We start from the raw sequence: 26,064 nt of genomic DNA, 5'->3' as shown, positions 1-26,064 counted from the left end.
TCATAGCTCCACGAGGTCATCACTGGAAAAAACCTTGACGGTGATGCGACCTGGCACCTCGGCTGCTTCTTGGCTGCCTCTCCCTCGGAGCTGCAGAGTCTGCTGTTCTCTGGGGTCACCGGGTGAAGCTGCCAGCAGCGCCTGTCCGAGGAACTGGTCACACAAGACGTTGCTGTTCCAGACCTGGAGACAAGGGAGCAGAAATAACTGCAGCTGAAGCAGCACTTCTCTTTCACACTCCACTTGAAAGGGCCGTGGCAGAGGAGGGTCACTCCCATTAACCCCTGGCAATGGCAGTGAGGAGGCGGCACACATCTAAATGTGGCTAATTGTCTAGAGCCCATGAGGGGCATTCTAGATTTGCATGCTCATTTGCATACACTATGCAAATAATAAGCTAAATGCAGCTTTTTGCTTTCTAGGTCACAGTCTGCCTAGAAGAGGAATAAAAATTACCTGTATGAGCTCATCAGCAGTAAAAACCTACATGCAATCAGCCTGTCTGTGCCACTCTGCCTGCTTCACACAGGATAGGCTCTCACCTTTGCAGCGCCTTCAGCGCTTTTCCTGTGGCTGTGTTAGAGCCAGGCCCCCTCTGCCACAGCCAGGGACAGCAGGGACTTTGGAGTCCTTGGATATGTCCTTCCTCACTGCTCAGGGATGGGGGAATACAGTAGTGTCAACTGAAACGGTGTTAGGAGTTTTTTGCTGCTAGCGTCACATGTCAGTCTTTGATTGTTTGGTCTGTGAAGCTCGTTAGCATCTAACCTTCAATTATCCTGGAAAAGTGAAAGTGTTTGAGCTGCACACCTCAGTGAGATGCAGTGAGGTCCCACCTGTAAATCCAATCTTTACCATGGATTAGGCAGTAGGGTAAATCCTGCAAATGCCAAGGAGACAGACTGCCCTCCAACAGCTCTTGTATCAGCTCCCTTTAATCCCTAACTGCAAACTGTAGTTTGGAGGATAATGCTGCTATCATCTTCCTTCCGTTTATAATATTTGTAAGCTATACTATTAATTCAGAGGAGTATTATGGCACAGAAATTCCTGGTATTGCATTAGGCAGTGAACAATCAGAAATGAAACTATTCTTACAACACAGTGCTATAAAACTACTTCAATTTCTGGCACTTATGAGCCACAGTGAACTGATTCAGAGGTCCACTGTAATATCTTCCTACACTGAAGAAGACAACATAGTTCTTGGTCAAAAACTTCTCAGTAGTAGCCTTAACTTTGGTTTCATTTCAAAGACCGACTCAGGGCAACACTTAGTTTTTCTTTGTCCCTGTTTTCTCAGGTAGCAAATGAGGCAAAAGGTAATTCTGGAAATTCCTTCAAAGCCTAGAAATGGAATATACTTTCTGATCCCTAAGTGTCATCACTTGCTATTCTGTGGAAAAGACCTGGACTAGAGAATCAGTATGGCAGCTGAATGGCTTCAGCCATAGCCTGGTAAGGGGAACTAATTCTCACACTTTTATCCTACGTATCAGTCTTGCGAAGGAGGAGTTACTACATGTCAGCCATTCAGACCAGGGATGTGTTGTGCTCCCTTGCCTGTCTTTGACAGCCTGCCCAGCACAGCCCATCTCACCTGGACAACGATGGGACTGTCGATGTTTTTTCTGTAGAAAATCACTTGTGTGTCGAAGACAGCACTGGTAGTATCTTGCTGAATGGCGGAGCGCACTTGTTGGTTCTCACACTTGATAAGCACATAGGGATCTGCTCCTAAAACACAGTCAGAGGCACAGCCGTTAGGAGACAGTGGGTACAATCCCCTTGTGTTCCCAGCAGGGCCACTGCTGAGGACCAGAACAGGGAACACAGGAATGGGGCACTGCATATCCACCACTGGCTCCCCACCTGCTGCAGAGGTGAAACATCTCGCTCTTGCTAGTGCCGGCTGGTTGCTCAATGGTGGAAGCCGAGCACTGTTTCCTGTGAAACCAGCTCGATTCCAGCCCTGCCCATGGATGTGGCACTCACTACGAGTGCATAATCCACACAGGATTATGACAGGACATGTTTGCACCTAGAAGGATCTCAAGGCACTTTGCAGGAAATACATGGCAATCCCTGCAGCAAACTTCACACCCACAGAGCACTTTGGTGCCAAGAAGATTACGGAAAAGATGCAGATCATGCCCTAATGCCATGAACACCCAGCACCTGAGCTAATGGCAATATCTAATACTGCTCAACAGGCCACCATGGGGCCTCCCTCCGTGCCTGGATGGGGGTCGCTATCTCTTCAGGTCCTCTTGCTGTACATCCTCCTGGCTTATGTAACAGAAAGGTTTTGAAGTGAAACTCTACGTTCCTGACACTGCTCTAGTCTCAAAAGCCAAAATGCATCTGTTTGTGTATGTTATCAGGTAGTTCTCGGCTCCTGGGTCAAAATGGAAGGTCAAAAGAATTCATCATCCCCAACTCCTACAGAAGACAGGTTGGAAAGGCACAGAACTGCTTTTAGATCACTGAACACACATCTCAGGGCCCAGCTTTAGACTTCCTAGTTGGAAAGTGCATTCTGATACGAGTATTAGTGTTAGGAGGGTAATTTTCAACAGGCAGAAGCATCTGAAAGCCAGAGAATAAAATATTGTCAAAATGTAAAACATTTTGTAGGAGCACATTGGTTTCAATAACATTTTCTGTGGGAAACTCTCAAAGCAAATCCTCACAAGTTTCTCATTTCATTCCCATGAACATGAGACAATTTCTTTGATTCTATCATTTTGATTCATGCCATTTTAAAGTTTATATTATCATAACACATTTGTATCCACTATAGGTCCTAGTTAATATTTTAGATTACACTTTAATCATATTCAAATTAAATGCTTTGTACCCACTGATTCAACATTCTAGAAATGTTTTGTTGTTTTCAGATTGAACATTTTCAGTTCGTGACAAATGTTGAAGGTTTCTTTCCATAGCAAAGTGGCAAGAGCCACTTTGGAAACACCTGCCCTCATCTTGGGATGGAATGAACCATTCCATTTTCTGAGTAACTTTTAATTAAACACAGGCAGTATCATTTTTTATATTTCAACACAGCTATTTCTGTCCATTCCTATTGTTAATGGCAGCATCCCTAGTAAAGATAGTTCTCTCTACTTTTTATATAAGAATTTTAAATAAGTCCACTGAATCTGCCTAAGTGTTAAGTCAGACTCAAGCGATCATTTATCATATATGTTTTGTCATCATCTACTTGAAAATGCCACCACTGGAATGACAGCCATAAGACAGCATAATTTTAAGGCAGCTTTCATTTTTTAACAATTCATACACGGTAAGATTTCCCTCAAACACCTCACTCAGCTACAGGAATGGATACCAACATTTCACACAAACAAATCCCGTAACAGCTACATCCGAAGCGGAAGGAGCCACTTCCATTTATGAGAAAGAAACAGATTTTTCCATCTGCTGCACTGTGATTAGACCTGGCCAGACACCCAATAAGCCTGTTACCCTGACAACATATCACACTTCCTATAGCAGGTAGCAGTGTATTGACTTTCTGGTAGACGATTACTTTCCGTGTCACTGAATGTGTGGATTTAGCTCTGGGGCACGAGGCTGCACCATGCTGTGTAACAAATGATGGAAGAGCTCCTCCCTTTGCAAACGGATTTGGAAAACGGATCTGAATAAAATGGGGTCTTGCATGTAATAGTGTCAACTGCTTTGGCCTTAGGCAAACAGCAAAGCAACATCCAATCGTTAACAGTAATCAAGAGATACAGGGCATAAGAAGGGTTGGGGAAAGGAGACACAGCTTTCAGTGTTAACAGACACATCTGCTGGACCAGGGAGCTGTTGATGAAGGAGACTTGCCAAGTCAAAGAAAAGGAGGGCTAGCACTGGAAAGAAACAGATTCAAATTCTCAGAAAGAGGGAGAAAAAAAAACAGGAAGATTCAGGAGGAAGACGAAAGGTACCCACAGAGCATGATTTCACGATGGAATTGCTGAAGGGTCAGTTATGTTAGGAGGACCGTCTTCCAGCTCCAGAAGCAAAGAAGGAAATGGGAGAGCTGCATATGTGGGATGAGATAAGAGACCCTCTCAGCTGCAGTCAGCCCAGTTCTTTGCAGCTCTGTGCCTGGTTTATTTACACCTGTACACAGACAACAGAGGAAGGGCTACTAACATGGAAAAGCAGCACCTTAGCCCTCACCATAAGCTGGGAATGAAAACACCGGGAGTTGCTGCTCTGGCAGTGGAAGAACAAGGTTCAGTTCTCAACCACACATGACTCAAGCTATGCCTTGAGCACCATACCCTGTATAAATAGGTGTTTCATCTCAGTCCTATGGCCATGCTGTTGCATTGGGGAGTTGCAGGACAGAACGCTGCCAAGAAAAAAGTTGAAATTAGTGAAGGCCATAAATACCAGAACAGTAATGATAGTTGTGCTAATGTTTCTAAGGCTTAAAGAAATCTATGCACAGTAGTCTAAGGCTCTTTTTTCTTTTTTTTTTGTAGAATTGAACTAAGGATCTACTATTCACATCCTTCGTCACTGTACAAAACCCAAAAGACTTTCTAAAAAAGGTTCTTGAGAAAAGGTTCTTGGAGACATTCCTGAGGATCTTCTCCAGTTAGACTCACCCATTCCCACTGGTATATTGAGAGTTATGACAAATACGATCAGTGGAAAAAGAAATGGGCCAAACAGAGCAGAGACAGTGCTGAGACATATGGACTGCCCTGACAATTACAACAGTTTAGACTGTTCTGCCTTTTGCAGTTGAGTTCTAGCCCACATGATGCCTCTTAACTTCTCCTGCAATTCAAATAATAATAAAAGGGAATAGTCAAAGTGGCATCAGCAAATCCTCCCCCACCATTTTCTCCCCACTTCCCTTCTCATGCTCTGACTGGCTATTTACAAGCTGCTTTTTGCCCTCTCCTTTCCTTCTATTTCTCAGACTTCTCCCAGGGCAACTGTCATTAAAGGTACAATATATTCTGCTTACCAGCTATGTCATGTACCAGGAGTCACAATATCTAGTTTGGAGAAGGGGCCATGAAAGGCAATTGAACAAGTGAATTCAACATAAAGTTTCAGTGGAAAGATCTTAAAAACACAAAAATTGTTTAATCTGAAAGATAAGCTGTTAGGAAAAGAGTGTGACAGCCAGTAGTGAGAGCAATTTTTAGAACAGACTTTGGAGATAGAGAGAGAAAAACTCCAAGAGTACAGCACTTCTGTGTCCTTGCAAACCTTCCACCATGCTTGGCTCACAGATAGCTGGATCAACCTCAGAACAAGCTAACTCAGAGAGAGGTACTTCCAAGAGAAGCAGCCAATATACAGATAAAATTGAGTGTGGGCAGCTAGACTCATCCATTAACCTTGTCACCAGCAAACCATCCATTCTTTTTTCCAGACAGGACAATGGATCAAAGACATTAGCAAGGTGGATCTTTCAAATAAACATTTAAAATAGAGATTAAACTACCTTCTTCTGGCTGCAGCAGGGTCCTGATGACAACCAGCCCACGAGCCAGACCAGGTGCAACTGCTATGCAATCTTCATTTTCTCCCCCTTCCTCCCCCCACACTTTTTTTCTTTTTTTTTTTTTTAAGTAGTTGCTCTGAAATTAGGGCTAAGTGCAACTTTCAGATAGCAGTGATGGGCTTATGTGATGAACAGTGCTGTCAATTCTAAACTCCCTCCACTGAAGCTTAAGGAATATCAAAAACGGTATCTCTGTTCAGGCTCCTCTTTGCAGGATAACCTTCCCTTCCACAACTGTACACCCCAATGTCAGAGTTCAGAGATACTATAGCTGATGTTTTCAAGACAGACTTTGTCACAGAGATGTAGCGAGGTGTTTCAGTTCTCAGAAGCCTCAGAAACAATCATATTTTCCTTCTTTATCATCAGCTTCACACTATGCTAAGGTATGATATTGATGCTTTATACAAAACCAGGCAGGTAGCTAGCCGATGGGAAATACAGCTTATGTATGACAGAGACTGAGCATAAGAAAAGTAGCAGCTTGGCTCAAGAGCTGAGACGCTGCCGATCAGTAAGTGAAGGAGAAATGAGCTCTCAGAGTCAGAAAACTCTTATGAAATGCAATGGGGATAACCAGATTCAGCAGCTCACATGGAAGACAAGCTCCCATCAAACTTCATACCAGAAGATGAGCAACCTCTGGGTGAGGCCCTCTTAGCAGCACACGAACACAGCTACTTAATCTACCTATTTTCTACTTGAATAAACATATTGACTCTGCCTAACCTAAGAGGAAACCTCTACTTGTCACTCCAGATGGGTATTGCTGGGTAGCCTCTTCCCTCATCTCACAGTATTGATCAGACAGGAGACTGCTGATGACTTTTAAGTTTAGTTCACACCAATAAATGCTGGGTAAGCAGCAGGTAAGGCTGGTATTTTGGTAACTGCCCATGGAACTTTGAGGTCTAAATTCACTTCTTCAGAGAAAGCTGGTTTGAGATCCCCACAGAAATCAGTCTTTTCCAAATGCCTGGCCCCTATTTCTCCTTGAGATAAATGTGGGAGAAGGTCTTGATGTGGATCCAGAGAAGCCAGAGAAGAGAGAGCAACAAGGAGCTGCATTCTTTTACAGCAGTATTAGGGAACGATCTCAGAATATGGGATATTTAATGTCCCAAGTGCCCCTTGATTTCTGGTGTACATTAATGACCCAATCATACGGTATGCTTCAGGAAATTTTTTATAGCAGGCCTTTTAATCTACCCAAAAAACAAAAGGTGAGAAAGAAGTGCCATATCCAGCTTTTTACGTTAGCAAAAATGGACTGCAGCATCAATCAGGAGCTTAGCCAAACATCCCACTGAGGTGCCCTCAGAAGGCAGAGTGCCACTTCATGGGCTTTATCCTTGTCACTGCACAGCTTGACTTGATTCTGTAGCACAAATGTCAGCAGTGCACATCTGGCTTCATAATTTTTATTTATTTATTTATTTATTTATGCAGTCTCCCTACTTGATGCGTCTCAAGCTGCTACGAGATGAAGCATTCTGTAAGACAATCTACGACTGTGCCCTGTGAGTTGGAGATACACCTAGGAAAAGGAAAAGAAATGCTAATTAAAAAAAAAAAAATCTAACAGGGATTTCACAGCAGAATTCAAGATAATAGTGAAGCCACTGGAGTGAGGTAAGTCAGCTTTCCTTCATTGCTCTCCGAATAGATGAGATTTGGGACTACAGGCTAAAAGAGACTAAAGCTTTTTACTAAAAGCTTTAGGTTGACCCAAAAGGAAAATATTTTAACTTTTTTGGTGAAGTTTTCTTCAAAGTCAAGCAACCAGATTCATTTAGGTTTTGTGTTCAAATCCCTTTATATTTTTGAGAAATTTAAAAATGACACATTGTTTCACAAAGAAAAATGGAAGCACTTCGGAAAAAAATTGACATTGACAATTAGACTGACTTTTTTAAATATTTCTTCAGCCACTAGATGAATCCAATGCAAATTCAAAACCAGTATCACTTCATCATTTTACTCAAATCTGCATTTTTCAGCATATAAAATTTCAAGCAGAAATTTTGCTCAGCTTTAAACAGAAAATCTGTGTGTCCATTTCCTATAGACAGTTCTTCCCACAAAAGGGTACCTTTTCATTTTTTTTTCAGGATAATCATCAGCCCAATACCAGGTGCTCAGAATGGAGGAATTTGCTATTCAACCTGAATACGTCACATTAGCACAGGTGTCCCAAAGGTATTTTGGGCTATGTTACAGGAGAAATCTCTGTTGCTCATCGGTTTTAAGTCCCATTTGTATATTCCTGATGGTCTGCGTCACAACACACCAAATCCCCCAACACTTTCCGAGTTGGAGCCTGCTCTCTGGCAGCAGCAGGCAACTGTTTTGAAGGATATTGTCATGACTGCAGTTGTGCTAAGGACTGTGAAATGCTAAGGGTGGAGAATTGGTTTTTATTGTTTTGCTGCAGGGAATGTTAGAGGACAATGTTTAAGGAATTTTAAAAGGGAATAAAAAACTTAAAAATGAAAATATTCTTCACAGGGTAAGAACAAGAACATACTGCCTCTTTTCAAATCACTGCTCTGCTATTCTTGTCATGAATTGCCCCTTCAGACTCACCCATCCATCCTGCCCTTCTGAGAACATGGAGCCAAACTACTTGTTTGATTGAGGTGTATGCGGTCACTGTTGTTAAAGAAAAGTGCCAAGAAAAATGAACTGAAACAATTTCCTACATCTCTTCCCTCCAACATTCCTGTCCCCTGAAGAGACAACTGGAGTTAACAGAAAGTGCCCTGCTCAGTGAAAAGTACTTTCAGTCACCTTTCTGTGGGTTCCAGGAACAACTATGAAAAGGGGACTGGAACAAAATTGTAACCAGCTGGTGCATATTTTGCAGCTGTTTCTTGAGAYTGAAGATGAACTGTATTATAAGTCTAAGTCTAATGACTTCTCTACCGCCAGGAGTTAATGCAGCTGAGTTCTGCATCTTAAGCTAAAGAGCGTCGAAGAGCTATCTGGAGCAAACGCAGCAGATGTTTCAGCAGTCTCTTTAGTTTCCTGCTTCAAGTTCACCAAGGTGTCTCTGCTCCTTTGCTTTCTCCCTACCAACCACTTGGTGCGGGATGTGACCACCTACTTCTATTCCACTGGCCATGGGAAGTGAAGGATGACAGATGGAGAGCAGGCGTAGAAAAGGAGGAAGCAAATGACAACAGCTGGACAAGTTTCTTAATTAACTGTCAACATCAGGAGCTAAAGGACATTTTAGTGTTCTTACTTCAGGACACTTCCTTTGACATGTAGACACATAGCCCTGTGCAAGTCATTTAACCTCTCCCTGTCTCAGTCTACCCAGCTGAAAATAGTTGTTTGAGTACAGCAATTTCCTCCCTGAAGTGCTATTAAGCCTGTGGTAATGAAGAGCAAAGTGCTCTGAAGGCCCTGAATGACATTGCTGAGGTAAGGGTAATATACTGCATGAGTCTGTGCTATTCAACTGTCTCCCTGGACATTTTCCATTTAGAAAACAGATAACCCTGAGAGGTGAATTTCTTACTAATCTCCACAAAAAGCTTTTCAGGAGGGTCTGGCTGCTACTGCCCATCTGAACCAGCATAGATGACGCATGACTCTTGCTGTTTTGCATCATCATATTCATCTCATCTCTCCTTTTGAGTAGATTGTACAAAGTGCTGCAAAAGACTCCCACAAACCTTCAATTCGTTTGGGTAATTTCTGATTGCTTGCATATTAACTCAGCTCAGCTTTAGAGCACTAAAAAAGCYCTTCCCATCCTTCCATGTTTGCTTTACACTTACCGCCTGATCTGTCTTGCTTCTGTAAGTCCTCTGCAGAGTGAATTTTGATTTGGGTGACTCTACGCGGATAGCCGCAAAGAAGACTCCAACATGTCATTTCGGGCTTATCTGCCTTCAGCTCTCTGAAAAATCAAGGCAAAGAATTGAAGTGATGAAAGCCAAGCAAACAATCAATCAACAGTGGTGGAAGCTGGGCCTTTACAGAACATCAGATATACACTCTCTCCCCACCTGTCATCTTAGAAGTCTGTGGTACAGGAATGACATACTTAAGGAAATAAAAGCAAACCAAACCTGTGTCATCCCTTGCATGACAGTGACACAGAAAACTTTAAACTATGGAAAATAGTATCAAAGCAAGACAAAAACTCAGTGGGCCCAATTTCACTGTGCATTAGTTTTACGCTCACAGATATTCACTGGTTTCAAGGGAGATAGTCAGAAAAGTAAACAGTATCAACTGTACCTGCAAGCACCAGTGCTCAGGGAATTCAGATCTAGAACTGGAGGCAACTACAAAAGCCTAACTAAAGGGTCAAATGACCCAAACTCAGTTGCCTGCTCCTATGTCCCTAAATAAATGTGTCCTAAGAGTGCACAAATCTCAGTGAGCTATCTGGAGATTCTTGGAGGTGACCATGACTATCTCAAGGCCTAACTCTGGAGCGAGGTGTACCAGCGAGCCAAGGACATTTGACAGCGACCCCTTCCAAGGAGATGCAGCCAATATGGGCAAGGGAAGATCCCACACAGCTGTGATGTTCCAAGTACCTGAGTTTTGATGGCACATCTGTGAAGAGTCTCAGGACAAACTTTGTAACGATGCCAGGATGGTATGTAGTTGGGATAAGGACGTAGCGGCCTTGCTTAAGGACCCTCTTCAAGAACACGGTGCGTGTATTGATGTACATAGACGTGGCCACTCTCTCCTGCACAGTCAGCTTGTGTAGCCGGTAGCTTCTGTTATCCTCCACCTACAGCCACAGACCAGTAGAGGAATTAATGCAATGAGGGATATCGGAGGTGAGGCTTAGCAGGCAAAACTTTCCCTGCAGATCTCACAGCCTTTTATGAACAGAAGAGACAATGTTCTGTAAAGGCAAATGGTTTGGCACAGTTCACCTGCTGAAGATGAGGCAGAGACATGGTCTTGATGGTCAACCCAGCGCTCAAAGCACTAGCCCACACTGCCTCCCAAACAGTGCTGTTCTGCACTTCACTGCATTGGTATACACACGTACACTGCTAAGGGGGCAGGAGGGTGACCTGGCAAAAACATGCAGCCACTAACAGAGTTATAATACTGCAACAGCAGTTAGGAACATAAAAGTCCTTCAGACATGCATGCACACTCCAAGGACTCCATCTGCTAAGCTACACTGCCATCTTAGATGAGGCAGAAATTCATCTTCCTCCCTTCTCCAGCACCCAGTACTCAGCATGTGAGAGTGTCTAACAGCAGGCTCTCAATCCAGAGCATCTGAACAGATGCCCACAGCTGTATTTTCATTGTCCTCTCCTGAATACAAAAACCACAGAATAACTATTTATGTTTTGTTCTAAGCCTTGAAGCTGTGCTCAACTATTAACATCCTTTTCTGGGAGCTGATGTTTGCAACAGCACAGTGAAAATACAAACTGTTTTCTTCAGTAACTCCTGGGGCAAACACAGCCCTACATTCTTTTCTGGTAGCTCTTGTTTGTCTTCAGATAATTTAGGCCATGGTCTTCCAAAGGCCCTTAGTCATGTTAACACATTTGGCAGGCTACAACACTTCTGAAATAGAAAATATTACACAGAAATAAAAGACAGAGCACTGACACTTTTCTGAAGGTGTGACTTTCTTTTCGAAGCCTTTCTAAGACTGTTTGGTGCCCAGCCTCTACTAGCTGAAGGCATATTGCTAAGGCAGGGCTACAAAGATGATTAGGGGACTGGAGCATCTCTCTTATGAGGAAAGGCTGAGAGAGCTGGGCCTGTTTAGCTTGGAGAAGAGAAGGCTGAGAGGAGATCTTATCAATGTGTACAAGTATCTGAAGGGAGGGTGTYGAGAGGATGGAGCCAGACTCTCTTCAGTGGTGCCCAGCGACAGGACGCGAGGCAATGGGCACAAACTGAAACACAGACACTTCCATCTGAACTTGAGGAAATACTTTTTCACTGTGAGGGTGACAGAGCACTGGAACAGGTTGCCCAGAGAGGTGGTGGAGTCTCCTTCTCTGGAGATATTCAAAACGCGCCTGGATGCAATCCTGTGCAACGTGCTCTAGGTGACCCTGCTTGAGCAGGGGGGTTGGACTAGATGATCTCCAGAGGTCCCTTCCAACCTCAGCGATTCTGTGGTTCTGTGATTTCTACTAATTAGATATACTGACTAGCCATGAACAAGGTATAGACAAATTATGCCACTTTCCATAATGACACTTTTCAATATATCTGGTTAACAGGTGATTGTCTAATGTGTAGGTGTGATGCAAGTGTCATTAGCTCTATATGGCACTATTATTTACTGTTCTTTGGGGCAGAGCCATAGTCTCAGTGTAGCCCCACCAGCTGTAGCAACAGATGATAAAATAATCCTGATCCCCAGTGAAAAAGCCGATTCACAGCTGTTTCTCTTGCTCTCCCCTTCTTCTTCTCTTGGTTCCTGTGGTTTCATTTTAATCAATTTAGTCAATTTGTCCTGGGACTGCAATTAAATTATTGTTTGGGATCTCTCTGCTTCCTTTTCACATTTGTTCATTTCCTTTTCACTATTCCAGCTTTTGAAAACACTCCCGACTCTTCTGGCTTTTCTAAGTGGCAAAAGAAAAACCGCAAACTTTTCAGACTCATTTGGCTGTATTTGCTGATGAAATGAAGGCAGGAACAGAGAAAATCCAGTGAGAAGGGGAAAGAGCAAATGAAAAAACAAATAAAACCTCCAAATTACAAGCATTAATGTTTTTTGTGGGAAAAAAAAATCTCTCTTCCAAGCTTGGGGAAGGAAAACTACTTAAAATTCTTTTACAATAAGGAAAAATGACTTATGCTGCTTTAGTTCAACTGGAGTTTGAATGGAACTAAATTGAATTTAGTACAAATAGACTGTCTAACGACAGCTCTGGTGGCTGAATGCAGTATGCACGTGAAGCACATGTTAAGTGGAGAGCCAGACCCCACCGTGAGAATCGTGCCCCTCTCTGCCAGAGATGTTGCGGCCAGGATGCAGCAGAGCTGCTGGGCAAGCTCCGAACCAGGAGCGCAGGCGGCTGCCTACCTTGAGTATTTCGAAGCCAATGGGGATGCTCTCTCCTTTCCCCTCTTTCTTGTACTTGCGCCGATCCTCCTGTTGTAACGAGACCAACACTTTGTCCTCGGTCTTCTTAACATCAAAGATGTACTAGCACAAGAGAGAAGAGGATGAGCTGTTAAAAATGCCTTAGGATATGAATATAAAACCATCACCAAAGAAATACATACATCTGAGGGAGGTACCTGAAAAGCCATTTGTGGGTGGGGGGAGAGTTCTGCATGTGAGAGACATTCTCAGAAATTCAAAGATGAAAATTAATGCTAATAATAAAAGTCTTTAAACTAAAAGTGTCAGAGATACTGAAACAGGTAATTCACCTAGAGGACAGCAGGAGACAGTATTACAAAATAACTGTTGAGGCAGCAGAAGAGAATATCTGCTCAAAAAGCAGAAGACGAAAGATTAGGCTGTATTTATATTTATATAAATCAGGGGAGAGAGATTAAAAAATAATAATTAAACCAACAGATTCCAGATGGGGCATTTAATCATTTTGGATTCTTTTTTTAACTTGGATTCTAAACAGGGCCTGTGAACCTCGAACATCATCTTTACACATGACCTGCAAATGAAGGAGTCTTCTGAATGTTAAAAAAAAAAAAAAAAAAATTGTTCTATGCCTACAATTTCTATTTAATATAAGAACGACAGGAATACCAATTTTAGTCTTTCTTGGTTTTCCCGAGAATCTTAGGAATACCCAGGTGAAAAGGGCTAAGAAGGACTTACGCACCTTTAACATGTGAACCTTTTATCCGAACTGTTTAAAGTCATTTTGAATTGACTTGGATTTAAGACCAATCAAAGCAAACTATTTCAAGTTTAGATAGCAATTCCCATTCCAAAAAATCAGATTTGGATTGCTTGTGTTATTAAAACATCGCTATCAGAAGAGTTCCCCAGTAAATACAAAGGCTTCCAATAGACAAAAATGTCAGATGGGTGTTTCCTTGTATGACAAAAATTTAACACTCAAACACTTTCACTCTTAGAGACTCCTTTAAATTTTGTTTCTTCTTTGCATACAGAGGGCAAATCTAAATTGTAGGAATGAATAGAGGGGAAGAGGATGCTGTTTTACAAAGTTTAGGCAGATGTTGTATTCTCCATCCTTACAGACCTCTAAATGTGAAGCAAATGTATAACAGCATAAAACTGCAGCGGCGTCCAGCTGAGTACTATATGCATCACACATCCCAGCTAAAGCAAAACCAGAAACCTCTGACCAGCATGGAGAGGAATATCATCAGGGGTTCAATTCCCTCCTCCTTGCTTCTCCAAAAGCTGCTGAAAAGCAAATTCTCACTGAGCTTTGCTCTGAGGAGGATACTGAGATTGCCTTGGTTACTGTTGTGGAACGATCCCCTGTAATGACTACACATCCCTCTGTGGTTAGAGCTCTGCAGAATAAGGCATCATCCCATTTCTCATCCCTGACCCTCACCCACCCAGGCAGTGTCACGCACACAGGGAGGAAATACCAACTCAGAGCAGAGTTGGCTGAAGCACAGCGGTATTGCAAAGAAAATCAATTCCTTCTCAAGCCTCTGGGCTTCATTACTTATTCCCAGTATTTACAGTCCAGATCAGCCTCCTACAGAACTACTGCCTGCTATTCTGGACTGGTTCTTTCTTGGCACAAAATCAATGCTTCTTTGTGACCTTACTTGTGTGTTATACCAACACTGGGGCACACATCCTAAGGACTGTAAAGAGCCTCTGCAAAAAGAGCCTAAAAAGAGAGACATAAATATGCAGCAACACATATTGGGGCATGTTCAAATTCTTGTCCCTGTTACACCATATGCAGAGTTACTTTGTCAGATAGCCTGGGATGTCCCAGGGCATATGGAGCTGCAGAAAGGGATCTGTGAGAGCTCCAGAGTCTCGGTCTGATGAGACGTGTGCAACTCTTAAGACCTTTGATCTGATGACATTTCAGCTGTCCTAATGGGTAACGACCTGGAAATCAGCAGGAGACTGTGGGAATATGTCTATACTTGGCTTAAATTCCTTTATTTTAATGGAACCGGAAGTGTCACAATTCTTCTCTGAATAGATAAACTTCATAGGAGGCTTCAGAGTCAGGTAGTTGACATCGGAAGACCAGGCAGAGATTATCTCTAGAATACAGTAGTATATGCCACAGTAATTTATAATGGCCCTAAGCTAACATAAGTATGTTCCAGCACTGCTATTAAGAGCCTTTTAATCGACCAGCCTTGAGACAAAACTGGAATAAAAAGAACTCCTTCCACTGCACCAGCCATTGTACTCGACCATAACAGCTATGTATTTTGTTCTCTGTGGCAGCTAAACACTTACAAATAAGACCCACACAAACACTTGGAATATATCCAAAATCATACAGAGAAACATCTGAACAAAATCACCCTTTGGAAAGGAGGCACTGGCACAAGACAGAGCAGTGAAGAACTGCTTCTCTGTCTACACTTAAAAGACAGCATGAGCTGGGAGTTTCAGATCACTCCTAGTCTGAATAGCAAAGGCTACAGTTCCCCAGTATCCTGCAAGGAAAATTGAAGGGTGCTGACAGAAACCTCCCATATAAGTGCAGAGAAGCAGACACAGGAACATCTTTAACAATGTAAAGTATGTAGGGAGTTATAAAAGAGCAGAAAGGTCAATTTTCAAAGTAATACCTAAAGCAGTAAGTGCCCAGCAGTCATTGAAAGTAATGGCAGTTTTATGCCTGACTTTGCATACACTGGGCTGAAAATGTACAATACTGAGAGGGGGAGGAAGATGAGAAATGGAGGAAGAATGGATGAGCAGATAACCCGAATAGCTCAAGAGCTACCAGCTAGGATGAGACCAGGCAAGTTCTGTAATACTGATGAGAGGGTCAGCTTGGGGAACAAACTGGATACTTTCTGAAACTTAGATTACAACAAAGGGATACTAACTAATTACAGTGGACCAAATCCTCCTGATGTTTAAGGGTGTTAAGTGAATGGATTTCTGCCAGTAGAAAAACCACCTGCTGTTTTTCTACGATTGGGAAACTAAATGAAGTCTAGGCAGGATTTCACTCACCCACGTGTCCCTGACTCATCAGTCCTAAATATGATCGGTTCTAAATAAATATCTAAACTCTTCTGAAAGGTTTCACAGAAATCACTGAAACATGCAGTGAACAAACATACTCCCAGAGGACAGACACCTGCAATGAGATTTCTATCAAGCGGTCATTGCTGAGTCCTAAATAAAGTGGATACTTCAGAAGCCTAATTAAGGTGGACACACTTTAATACTGTGCAAAGTATAGAAATTCCCACCTGGGGGTTTTGCAGGAAGGTCTCTCTGTTATCGAAGCATCCACCAGAACGATTTAACAGGGGCTCTGAATTCTTCGTCCAAGCCCCACGCATCATTTTCTTCTCCCAGGTCTTGTGGACACTGAAGTAGGAGGTATTCACTATCCGGCAGATGTCCACATCAGTGAAATTTTTACACCAATCCTCAAACGTCATCCTGTACCAGGGGACACCGAGAAATTTGTGGTTTATTTAAAAATAAACAGTGCTACTGACCCAAAAAGCCAAAATAACATACAAAATCTTCCAGTAATTTAAAAGGAGGCACTGCTCAGCTTTCCAGATTAAGTCAAGGACAAACTGATTCACTGGAAATGCCTCCATGCAGAAATGCTTGTGAAGCCATAATCACAGTATCTTAGAACTTAATGTGGAGAAAGATGACCTCAGTGTGTTTGGTCAGCTCTGGATTTGTTCAGTTGCAGGGCCTAAGCCTAATGGATAGGTTGTATCTATCAGGATACATTTGGTATCATATATTTTGCAAAGGCAAAAGAGACCACCTGCAACCAAAATACCGTCCACTCCTCAAGAACAACATTAATAAGGTCCTTGTTGTTAACAGCTGCTTCTGAGCATGATTCAAACCTGTGTATGCAGGACATAGCTCCTACTTAGCACCATCTCCATGCTATAACCTGTGTCTACTACTGACAGACTGGCTTGCATGGCAGTTAAAAAACACTCGCCTCATATTTGTAAGAGAGAACAGCTTAGTATCTCTGGACTAACATCATGTCCTGGCTTATTAACAGCCTAGGACCAAACCCTATAGCTGGCTCCTGGTTGCCCGTTCTGACAAAGCCATGCAAACAGAAGACTTTCCACTCTTAGATGCAGTATTGATAGTCTACTGCAGAAATTGCTAGACTGCCTCTGGACAGCAGTACTGAACTTGATGGATCTAAGGTTTAAGCAGGGGAAAACAATTAGAGTTCTAGAGATTCTGTAGGGAATGAATGCTTCTCCTCCTCCACATCCTGCAAAACACTGACCAAAATTCTTTGACTGCAATTGTATTTACAGATACCTCAGCCCTGGTTGGCATAGAAATCCTATAGACACTGTAGTCAGTAAACAGGATTGACAGTGTGTTCAATATCTGGTATTCTGTCATATGTAAAACAGCACATATGTTATCCTGAACCATAAATCGATGTCCTAAATACAGGTGATAGACTGAAGGTGTTTGAAACTTGTATTTACTCAGAGCTACCTATCTTGTTCTACTAGTTTCTAATCCATTTTTTCTGCTCTTCTCTGTCATTCCCTGAGAGTCTAAAAGAAACAGACCTTGTGCCAGGACTGGATAACTGGATGTTCTTATCCATTTGGGAAAGTTGTTTCTGAAGCTGTCAAAAGGCAGAATTAATGTCAATTACTCAGTGTAGCCAACATCTCCAAACCCTCCACATCACTCCCACTCACCAGAACTCTCCATCATTCTCAACAGTGAGTCCCAACCTCTTACGTTCTGAATTGCTGACTTTCTTCCACTCTTCAGAACTAGAAGGGGGGGGGAAAAAAACAAAACACAAATATAATTCAGTAAATTAAATTAAATATTATTACCTGGAGAAAAAGTAGTTCCAAGTAAAATCCCCTCATGGTCCCTTTTATAAAGGTAACATCAGGATACTGAAAGGGTAGATGATATTCAAGAAGAACACGTGTGGCTCATGGAAGGACATAGTTTTAGAACACGCACTGATTTGAAAGCTACCATAAAAAAGATATGTGGTGAATGGCAAATTGGCACAACTAGAGCAGAACTTTATTCACTCCTTCTGTCACATCCTCCCTTAGGACAGCTGGTTTGGAAGGTCATATCAGATTCACTCCATTCTCTAAAGGCCCTTCAAAAGTACATGAAAAGAAACAAGCACTCCCTCCTCAGGAGCTTATTGAAGCTTAGGCCTTCACTTAGACAGGAATATTATCTTTGTCTTTCAATCTCCTTAAATAAAACAGGGATAAAGCTTCCTAGATTACCCCAGAGAGCCTCTGAGAAGAAACTGTGGCAGTACACTCTTAGTGTCCAGGTTCCAGAGTAACACTGCGCTACATACACACTGCACTGCCTGCATTGACATGCGACTTATGTACTCTGCATTGTCACCTGGGGGAGGCACCTGCCTCTTTCACTGACTGCAGTGGAGCACAGGATCCTAACCTCAAGTGGTCTGATGCTTAAATCATCTGACAGGAGACAGCATGAACCCCTTTCCCTATGTGTTACAGGAGGCAAATGAAGCCATGATTCCTTACCCCCTTTCCAAAAAGTACTTGTTGGATAAAATAGAATGGTGGTTGGCAGGAGGGAAGAGGTTGCTTGTCGTAACAGACTTTTTCTTAACCAGCTTGGAAATTTTCTGTTTAATTCTATTAGGCCAAAATCATGGACCAACCTCAGAGCCCTTTCTCAGCGTTTCTACCAGAGTGACTGGTAGCTTTGCCAAGGTAAGTCCTAGCTGAGAACGGGCTTAAGTTAAACGACACACATCCACTTTTCTTTGCATTCTGCCAGCTCAGCATTTCATCTAACCAAAGTCGTGTTTGAAAGTAATAGATTTTTGCCAGGTAACCTATGGAAGATGGGAACTTAACACACTGTTATTAAGAACATCATATTATAAAGTGCTAACAGCTCTGAATAAGTGACTATGATGCACAGTGTTTAACTGTAACATCCTAGTTAAATGTTTCTCATGTGTAAGCGGTCAGCAATGGAACATATCGCCTCCAGCAGTCATTTCCGTCTCTGTAGGGATGGCCTACTAAGCCCATGGCCCACACTGAAACTCATTAAAAAAATAATTCAAGAAATTACAAATATGGCAATTTTACAGCATTTTTTTTAAATCAGTCTCTTACTTTATTTTAGAATGAAGGACTCATACCATCCCTGTCAATTACAGATGGGAAACTGAGTCACAGACAGATTCCGCGGTGAAGCTGGGAACAGACCTCCTGTTCTTGACTCACCACTTTAATTGCAGGCTATTTTTCTACCCATGCTCCAGTGTGCCAGAAGAATGATGTATGCAGTAAAGTAAGGTCCAGGAAGTCATTTCCTCCTTGCTGTTTCAGGATGTGATGCTCATTTGCTCACAGAATGCTATACTTGTGAAGGGATGGCACAACACTTCAGCCCTCAGTGAGTATTGCAGACTGACATTGTGTCTCAGTGTTTAATCATGCATCTAACTTCCAGTGGCCCCAAAACGCAGTTTCATTCCTTTGACGCTGGAGTTTGCAGCACTTACTTGTCGCTCCAGGCGCCGTTCCACTCCCTCTTCCCCCAGGGATTCCTCAGCCTGATCATGAAAAGCTTTTCTGCCTTAAAAGAGAGTATGAGCCTTTCTCCCAGCCGCAGTTTCTGAATTGCAGTCACTGAGTAGGCATGACCGATGATGAGACCCATCTTTGTCTCCATCTCATTGGCACTGCCAGAGGAAGCCTTTAGCACCAAGAAATGACAATTAAAAAAAAAAAAAAAAAAAGAGAACCCACTCTTGTCAGTGAAGAGACCTGACGTGTACACATTCAATGGGGACGCAGCTTGTTTTCTTTAACAGAGCTATACATTCCCTTGCCAAGTGCTTTGACTAGGCAGGAAAACAGCAGCAAAAAATTTGCACTGGGGCTCAGAGCTAGTGGCTGACCAGTTTGGTTTTCCATGTGATAGTGCCAGACAAGTCCAGGCAGTCAGAGATCCGGAGCAGAGAACACTGCCTGCTGTGCCCATTCTGCCTCCTCCCGGCCTCAGAGAGTGAAAGATTGGCTGACAGATAACCTTAATCAGCCCTTTCAGAATCTTGTCACCTTTACAAATGACCATTTGGATACTGATGATTGTGCACAGACATAGCACTGTCTGGTGGTGTCTTTAACTGGACGCTTTGTAGGGCCTAAGGATTTAGCTGGTGATTCTAACAGCTGTTTCTGTGTTGGGGTAGATTTGATACTCAGAAAGAACTACTTGCAGTGGCTAAAGATAGGTGGCACAACCAAGAAAGCTTTTTACCTGTTCGTCAGACCTGCCTTGTACCTCACTCCTGACCTGGCAGGCCCCTCTCATTCAGCAACTGATAGCTCTGAGGGCTTTGATAGGAACTTGGTTTGTTCCTCATAGGATTCACTTAAGAAGCCTGGTTTCCAGCAGTGACCAGGCAGTGAACTGCCCTGGGTGACCTAGGCCTGATCAGATACTGATCTAAGAATACATGACAATTGCCAAGCCACCAAAGAGACCCCAATTTCATTTAATGGATCAGGCTCAAGATGTTATAGGTACATCTAAAAACAGAAAAGCAATGTCATATAAAGATGCTGGAGTGGCTCTGAATGACCTGGTCCCTTTACCTATTTAAAAATTTCTCTGGTCTAAGTAGATGGGGTCCTCCTCCTAAGGCAGGTGTTGCACTGATACAACAGTGCTCAGTCCCCAAAGATAAGAAATTGGGGGGAAAAAAAGAAAAAAAAAAGGCAAAAGAGAAAGCTCTGTCAAATCAGAACTGACAGATACTCTGGCAACTGTGAGACTCTCACCAAGACCTCTGCGCTTTTCACTGACAACAGCTCCTAGAGAATCAGCTCATGTGTTACACCAAGACTGGTTGACATTTCTAATGGGTTGGGGCTTTTTCCAATGTAACATTCTCACTTACATTTTTCACAACTAAAAGTAAACAAGAGTTCCTGACAGTACAGGAGTCTGCAACCACTCCTGCTCCCTTTATCATCACCCAGGCTTTTTTTTACTGCTGGGCTGCCTTTGCCACCTCATTCTGAAGCCATTTATTTATTTATTTTAATAAGATATTTAAACATCTACTGTCTGTTCAAATTCCCAAATGCTGAAGCTCAGGGCTATTTTATAATCCAAGGAAAACGTTGGCATATTTGTAAGTCAGCAGTGAAGCCACTTGGGTATTACATATTCTACATCTAGCAAACTTTGTTGTGTGTATAATATGTCTATCACAAAGTGATAGGGGGCAAACAAGTCAAACCAAATCAATAGAAGCAGCCCCTGTGTAATCATGTTTAGAAGCATCCGTGTTTGACAGGCAGAAATATAATGCCAGGAAGAAGTGAAGGAATTCCAACTGTCTAATTAATTAACTACTTTTTTAATACAACTCCCCATACTTTGCCTGTCCCCTCACAGGATTCCTGTTAAGAAACAGAACCTGTTTTAGTGTTTGGGAGCAACCTATTCTTACAGCCCTGAAACACTGTCCACAAGATTCGCACCAGCAAGCAATCAGCCAGCCTGATTTGAGCAAGCCAGATGGAATTTTTTTAACTAAAATTTCAGACCTTGTGACAAAGGCAAAATAAACACCGAAGACCTAAAAGAATTTGTTTCTGAGATGTTGCCTGATGCCCCTGGGAGGGACAGTTCGGGATGCCTGCTCTATGCCAGCTGAGTTCTCAGGTTCAGACTCATCTCCTACAGGGTACCAGATGTTCCTCTTTGGTACTGTGGCACTGGCACAGGACAGGGCATGGTCAGGCCTAGCCAGACAGATGATTTTCTAAAGCATCTCCAAACATGGCTGATTTCCTGTTGTTCTGGACAACTGCATGACTACTATCATATTTGCAAGAGTCTCTGAATGAACTGGCACTTGAGGATCCACCAGTTCACTGTGGATTTTAGCACTTACGCTGCTGACTGCAAGGTATGAAGCAGTTAAGTGTTGAGGTAATATGATCTTCATCTCACAGATGGGGAAATTAAAGCAGGGAGTTCAAGTGATTTAACTAAGCCCACAGAGATTAGCCTTAGCCAATGTCTTCAAAACTGGAAGCAGAGAACACAGCAGTAAAAAGCAAAAGAGCACCTACATGCCAATTCTGCTACTTCTACAGAACGATCCCTTCCCCACAGGCTCCACTTTAAAAATCATTTAAGAGCTAACTTTTTGGCAATATTCAGCTGCCATGGCAGTTTGTTAGCCCTCCACGTGCAGTAACAGCTTCAGGAAAGGTGAAAATGTCAGTGCTGCCCAGTCATGACCTGACATTGCAGACTGATGGAAAGTGAGCTATCCCAGCTGTCATGGCTTTCCACTGCCCCTGCTGTGGCAAGGGGCTGCATAAGGCCCTTGTCTGTCTGTGAGGCAGGTTGCACCCTCTGGGCGCTGCTACCCCAGCTGCTTTCTAGCCGCTCAAGTGAACGGAGAGAGGTAAAGCTCCCACAGAAGACAACCCTGAATCACCTGTGGGGAAGCCAACCCTTCTCTACTAAGAGAGCCTCAGGCCCTAATGTAGGCACTTGCATTAGCTACCTTGCATTAGCCAGTGTAGGTAAGTTATGCTGGTCAATTTTGATGGAGAGTCTTATTAACAAATAGTCCTGCCTGAATACCTAAGAGAGCTCAGCCTTTCAGCTCAGCTCCAGTGTTGCACTGACACGATGACTCCATTATCACAACCAGAGTCAAGAAGCCTCAGCAGCTTAGCGCCAGAAGAACCGTTTTCTGTAAATGATTTCCATAAGAAATAAACTGAACGCTGCCATTTGGACTGTAAATTAGGGCATTCTAGGTGGATTAACCTTGGGTCAACACACAACTGTGGCCATTCAGAAAGAACGGCATTGCAGATCCACAGTAAAGTGGCAAGCAACACAAACAGCTTTGTGGTTTTGTGACTGTTTGGTGGCTCTGGGAGTTGTACTTGGATGACAGCACTGCCAACTGGCTAGCTTTTTCCACACAAAGCTTTTCCAAAGCACACAAATGAAGGACAAACTCAATATACTTATACTGATAGCAATATTTTTTTCCAGATAAGAATAGTCATTGAAATAAATTTGTAAAATCCAGCTCTCCATACATACCGTGATGGAACAGCTGATCAACCCGCCTCTTTCATGCACTTTCAGCAAGTCTTCAAACAGCTTCATCTGTTCAGAAATAATCTCTTTGTATCTGCCCTGTATCAGATCAATAGATTCCGCCACTGCTCCAGTGAAATCCACAATTGCATCTGCAGCGCTGCCTCCATCTAGAGCTTCGTAAGATCCAGCCAGCCTGGAGGTAACCCAGAACATTCTCACTTACCCAGTGGTCATTAGAAGGGCTCTGATTTAGCCTGAATGTAGGTAATATATTTATGGCACACCAGGGAAAAAATGAAACAAAAGAGTGAATTGTAGATGAAGCTTTGCTGGGCTTCCAGGAAAGGAACCTTAAGGGTTTTGGGCTGCTGAAGTTGAATGCATTGCACTGCTTTACAGTGTACTTCCATCATGCAGATTAAAGATTGAAAAAAATCAATYATTTTAGGTTTTCTGGTGGCAGCAAACCTAAAATCTGTGGAAAGTATGATAAGGCTGAGAGACAAAATGAGCAGATGGATAGGAGGACAATGAAGTAGCTCATACTTTGCATAAGCTTTCTCCAACAGTGCGCTCCAGAATTCATTTTTCACAYTGGAGTGGCAATAGATCAACTTCCCATCCATTGTTGGCAGCAGATCATCAACAACCACCTCTGTCCATTCTCCAAAACACCAGAACCGGAAACGGAAAATCCCAGCATATTTCTCTGGTTTTTTAGGGTCCCATTCTTGCTCTTTAAAGTCTGGAATCACCTGAGAAACCATGCAAGGCAAAGTTCACCAAATGCAGTATGTCAACATTTATTCAGAGGGCAGACTGCCCTGGAGCAAGCACTACACAGGTATTCAGCTTCATGAGCAGCTGATCTTAAATAGCTGAAGCAGTAGAAATGAGGGTGAATTCAGTACAAAGTCAAACATAGCCCATTTGAAATAATCTTTTAGGAACGTAAAATTCAGAATTATCTGCAGAGAATGACCAACAGAACCATTACAGACACTCCTTGCACTTGCTACATCTCTTCTTTGGCACTCAATGAGACTGTGGGCTGGAGGGGGGGACTCATAACATGAAATATGAGCTTCTAAAGAAAAGGAAGATTTGAATCCTCCAAAACTCACCATTCATCAGCTGCATATTAGTCCCAGAGGGAAAATTATTGGTTGATAGGTAGGGGAACAACCAGGCTTTATTAGCTTTATTTCATGCACCAAGCAGACTATCACCTACCTTCTGCCAGAGGGTCTCCTGCAGAGCCAAGCAGGAGCATGCAGCCACAAACCAGCAGTTGCCCAGGGTGCCTTGGTGCAAGTCATGGGAACTGATTCCATTCACAAACAGGTGAGGATCTTCACAGAGCTCCTGTCAAAGCAAATCACAAATTGCTGGAAACTTCACAGCAGAAGTGAGCAGGGCATCCCTCCACCAGCTATTGCTCTTCACACTTGTTCCACATCATATTCACATTTGCTGCTTTCCTACTGTCAAAGCATGAAGCATCAAAGCATCAGGAAGTTCAAAAGCCCTCTGGCACTGAGTATATTTGAAAGCCAAAGTATACAGGCTTATTTAAGTTCTCACACATAGATTGTGTTGCCTATTTGCCAGTTTTTTGGACATGTTCCTAGCTCTCAGCTGAAGGTGAATTTTGAGGACTAGCATGAACACAGCATTCAAAAGACTTATTTGACATTGGGGCAGTTGATGAGGAGCTGAAAATAAGTGGAAGGAAAAGAAGGAAGCATTACAGGGAAAGGCTTTAACAGAACAAAGCCATCAAGAGGAGAAGTAGCAGGAAATGATACTACTGACACCAGAACTCCAAGACCCTCTTCTGTCACTGCCATTCCCTTGGTTGGCACACTGGAAATCTTCCTCCAGAGAGAGCATGAGTTACTGCAACGACCCCTATCACCCAAGCACCAAAGAAGGCAGAGAATATACCAGTCTCTGAAATACACCTCTGTATCCCTGGTCTCACTGTTTGGCTCTTGATAGAACCACTCTCTCCCCCTCTCTCATTGCTTTCCTGGCTCCATCTCTATTTACACACAGATTCTCAACACAGCATAGTTGGCTCTTGCTGTGATTTGTCTTCCTGCTCTTCCCCAGCTTTCCCCTGCAAGGGGTACAATGACAACCTGGCGATCAAGGCACTAAAATAAGCATTTTTTTTTTTTGGTATCTTTTTAATAAGCATCCAACAGCCAAGGGGGTACATGTTGCAGCAAGTGTTGTGTTTGTTATCAGTAAGTCCTTAGCAGAATGGGCTCTCCTGTCTTGATACATATGTGGCCTCGCAGTCCCAGATATAACCTCCCAAGCAACACTTTGGAAAACAGGTAATCTTAACATCCCATAACTACTATGGTACTTACTAGTTTCAACCCAGGAATTGCTCATAATGCTCTAGAATGAATCACTGCTCTTCCAGACAGGTTGAGAAGATGGAAGAGCAGACAGTGGCAAAAAATTCTGCTGCTTCACAGAATGAGAATAACCCTAAATTTCAACACTGTGGAAAGGAAATTATCTGATATCCTGACATCTGAGATGCAGAATAAATAACTCCCTCTCACCCCAAAATGGCAGGAAATTCCAAATTCACTGCAGTCTTTCCAGTTTGTTATCAGCAGTGGAATGAGAAGCTGTGCTCCTTACCTCATGCATTTTCCCTGCCCTGTGATAATCATAGATGATGACCCCAAAATACAAAGATTTCAATTCAAGCCTGGCTAAAGACCACAGGCATGCTGAAACCTCTCAGCCTTCTCTCTGATGGGACTGTGACAAATCAGTGCCAGCTGAACTCAGTCACAGAGAGAAAGGAACCTCAGTGCTGAGCTAAAAGCCTGTTTTCCTGGGCTGATTTAGCAGCTGGCAGCCTGGAGTAGGCTCTCTGCGTCTAATTCATGGGACTGCTGTTTTCTTAAAGAATATCATAATATTTTGGCATGAGACCTTACTCATTAACTAACAATTATTTACAAAATAGAAATTTTATATGTCTCTTAGGAAACACGTGACTGATCATTATATGACACACTGTTCTTTTGTCAATATTTCTTAAATGTGGCTTCACTTAGAAAAAAATAAAAGCTTATTAACAGACCTTACTAAAAATTCTAAATAACAAAATGGTGAGTACRAGGAAAATTGACCGTGCACAAGCTACTTATCTGAGTAACACACACATTCATTCAGTTTGCCTGGACGCTTTGACATAGAATGGCAACAGGAA

At 42.7% G+C, this 26,064-nt stretch overlaps 1 protein-coding gene across 2 annotated transcripts in view; it reads right to left on the bottom strand.

The window, feature by feature from the left end:
• CAPN6 (calpain 6) overlaps positions 1 to 26,064 on the bottom strand; it is a 54,645-nt gene continuing 28,581 nt past the window's right edge. The window contains exons 2-12 of one of the 2 annotated variants that reach the window (XM_026086309.1): positions 24,054 to 24,185; positions 23,367 to 23,575; positions 22,821 to 23,013; positions 19,234 to 19,427; positions 17,396 to 17,473; positions 15,929 to 16,124; positions 12,594 to 12,716; positions 10,105 to 10,307; positions 9,334 to 9,455; positions 1,601 to 1,737; positions 1 to 183 (exon numbers count right to left, since the gene is read on the bottom strand). In XM_026086309.1, the coding sequence (XP_025942094.1) occupies positions 1 to 183; positions 1,601 to 1,737; positions 9,334 to 9,455; positions 10,105 to 10,307; positions 12,594 to 12,716; positions 15,929 to 16,124; positions 17,396 to 17,473; positions 19,234 to 19,427; positions 22,821 to 23,013; positions 23,367 to 23,575; positions 24,054 to 24,185 (1,770 nt within the window). The remainder of the gene's footprint in view (positions 184 to 1,600; positions 1,738 to 9,333; positions 9,456 to 10,104; positions 10,308 to 12,593; positions 12,717 to 15,928; positions 16,125 to 17,395; positions 17,474 to 19,233; positions 19,428 to 22,820; positions 23,014 to 23,366; positions 23,576 to 24,053; positions 24,186 to 26,064) is intronic. The other variant, XM_026086310.1, reaches the window with a different exon arrangement.

The sequence above is a fragment of the Apteryx rowi genome, unplaced genomic scaffold (genome assembly GCF_003343035.1).
Source record: "Apteryx rowi isolate R43461 unplaced genomic scaffold, aptRow1 scaffold_69, whole genome shotgun sequence".
Lineage (NCBI taxonomy): Eukaryota > Metazoa > Chordata > Aves > Apterygiformes > Apterygidae > Apteryx > Apteryx rowi.
Note: the sequence above shows the minus strand (reverse complement) of the source record. Positions and strands in the feature narration are given on the sequence as shown.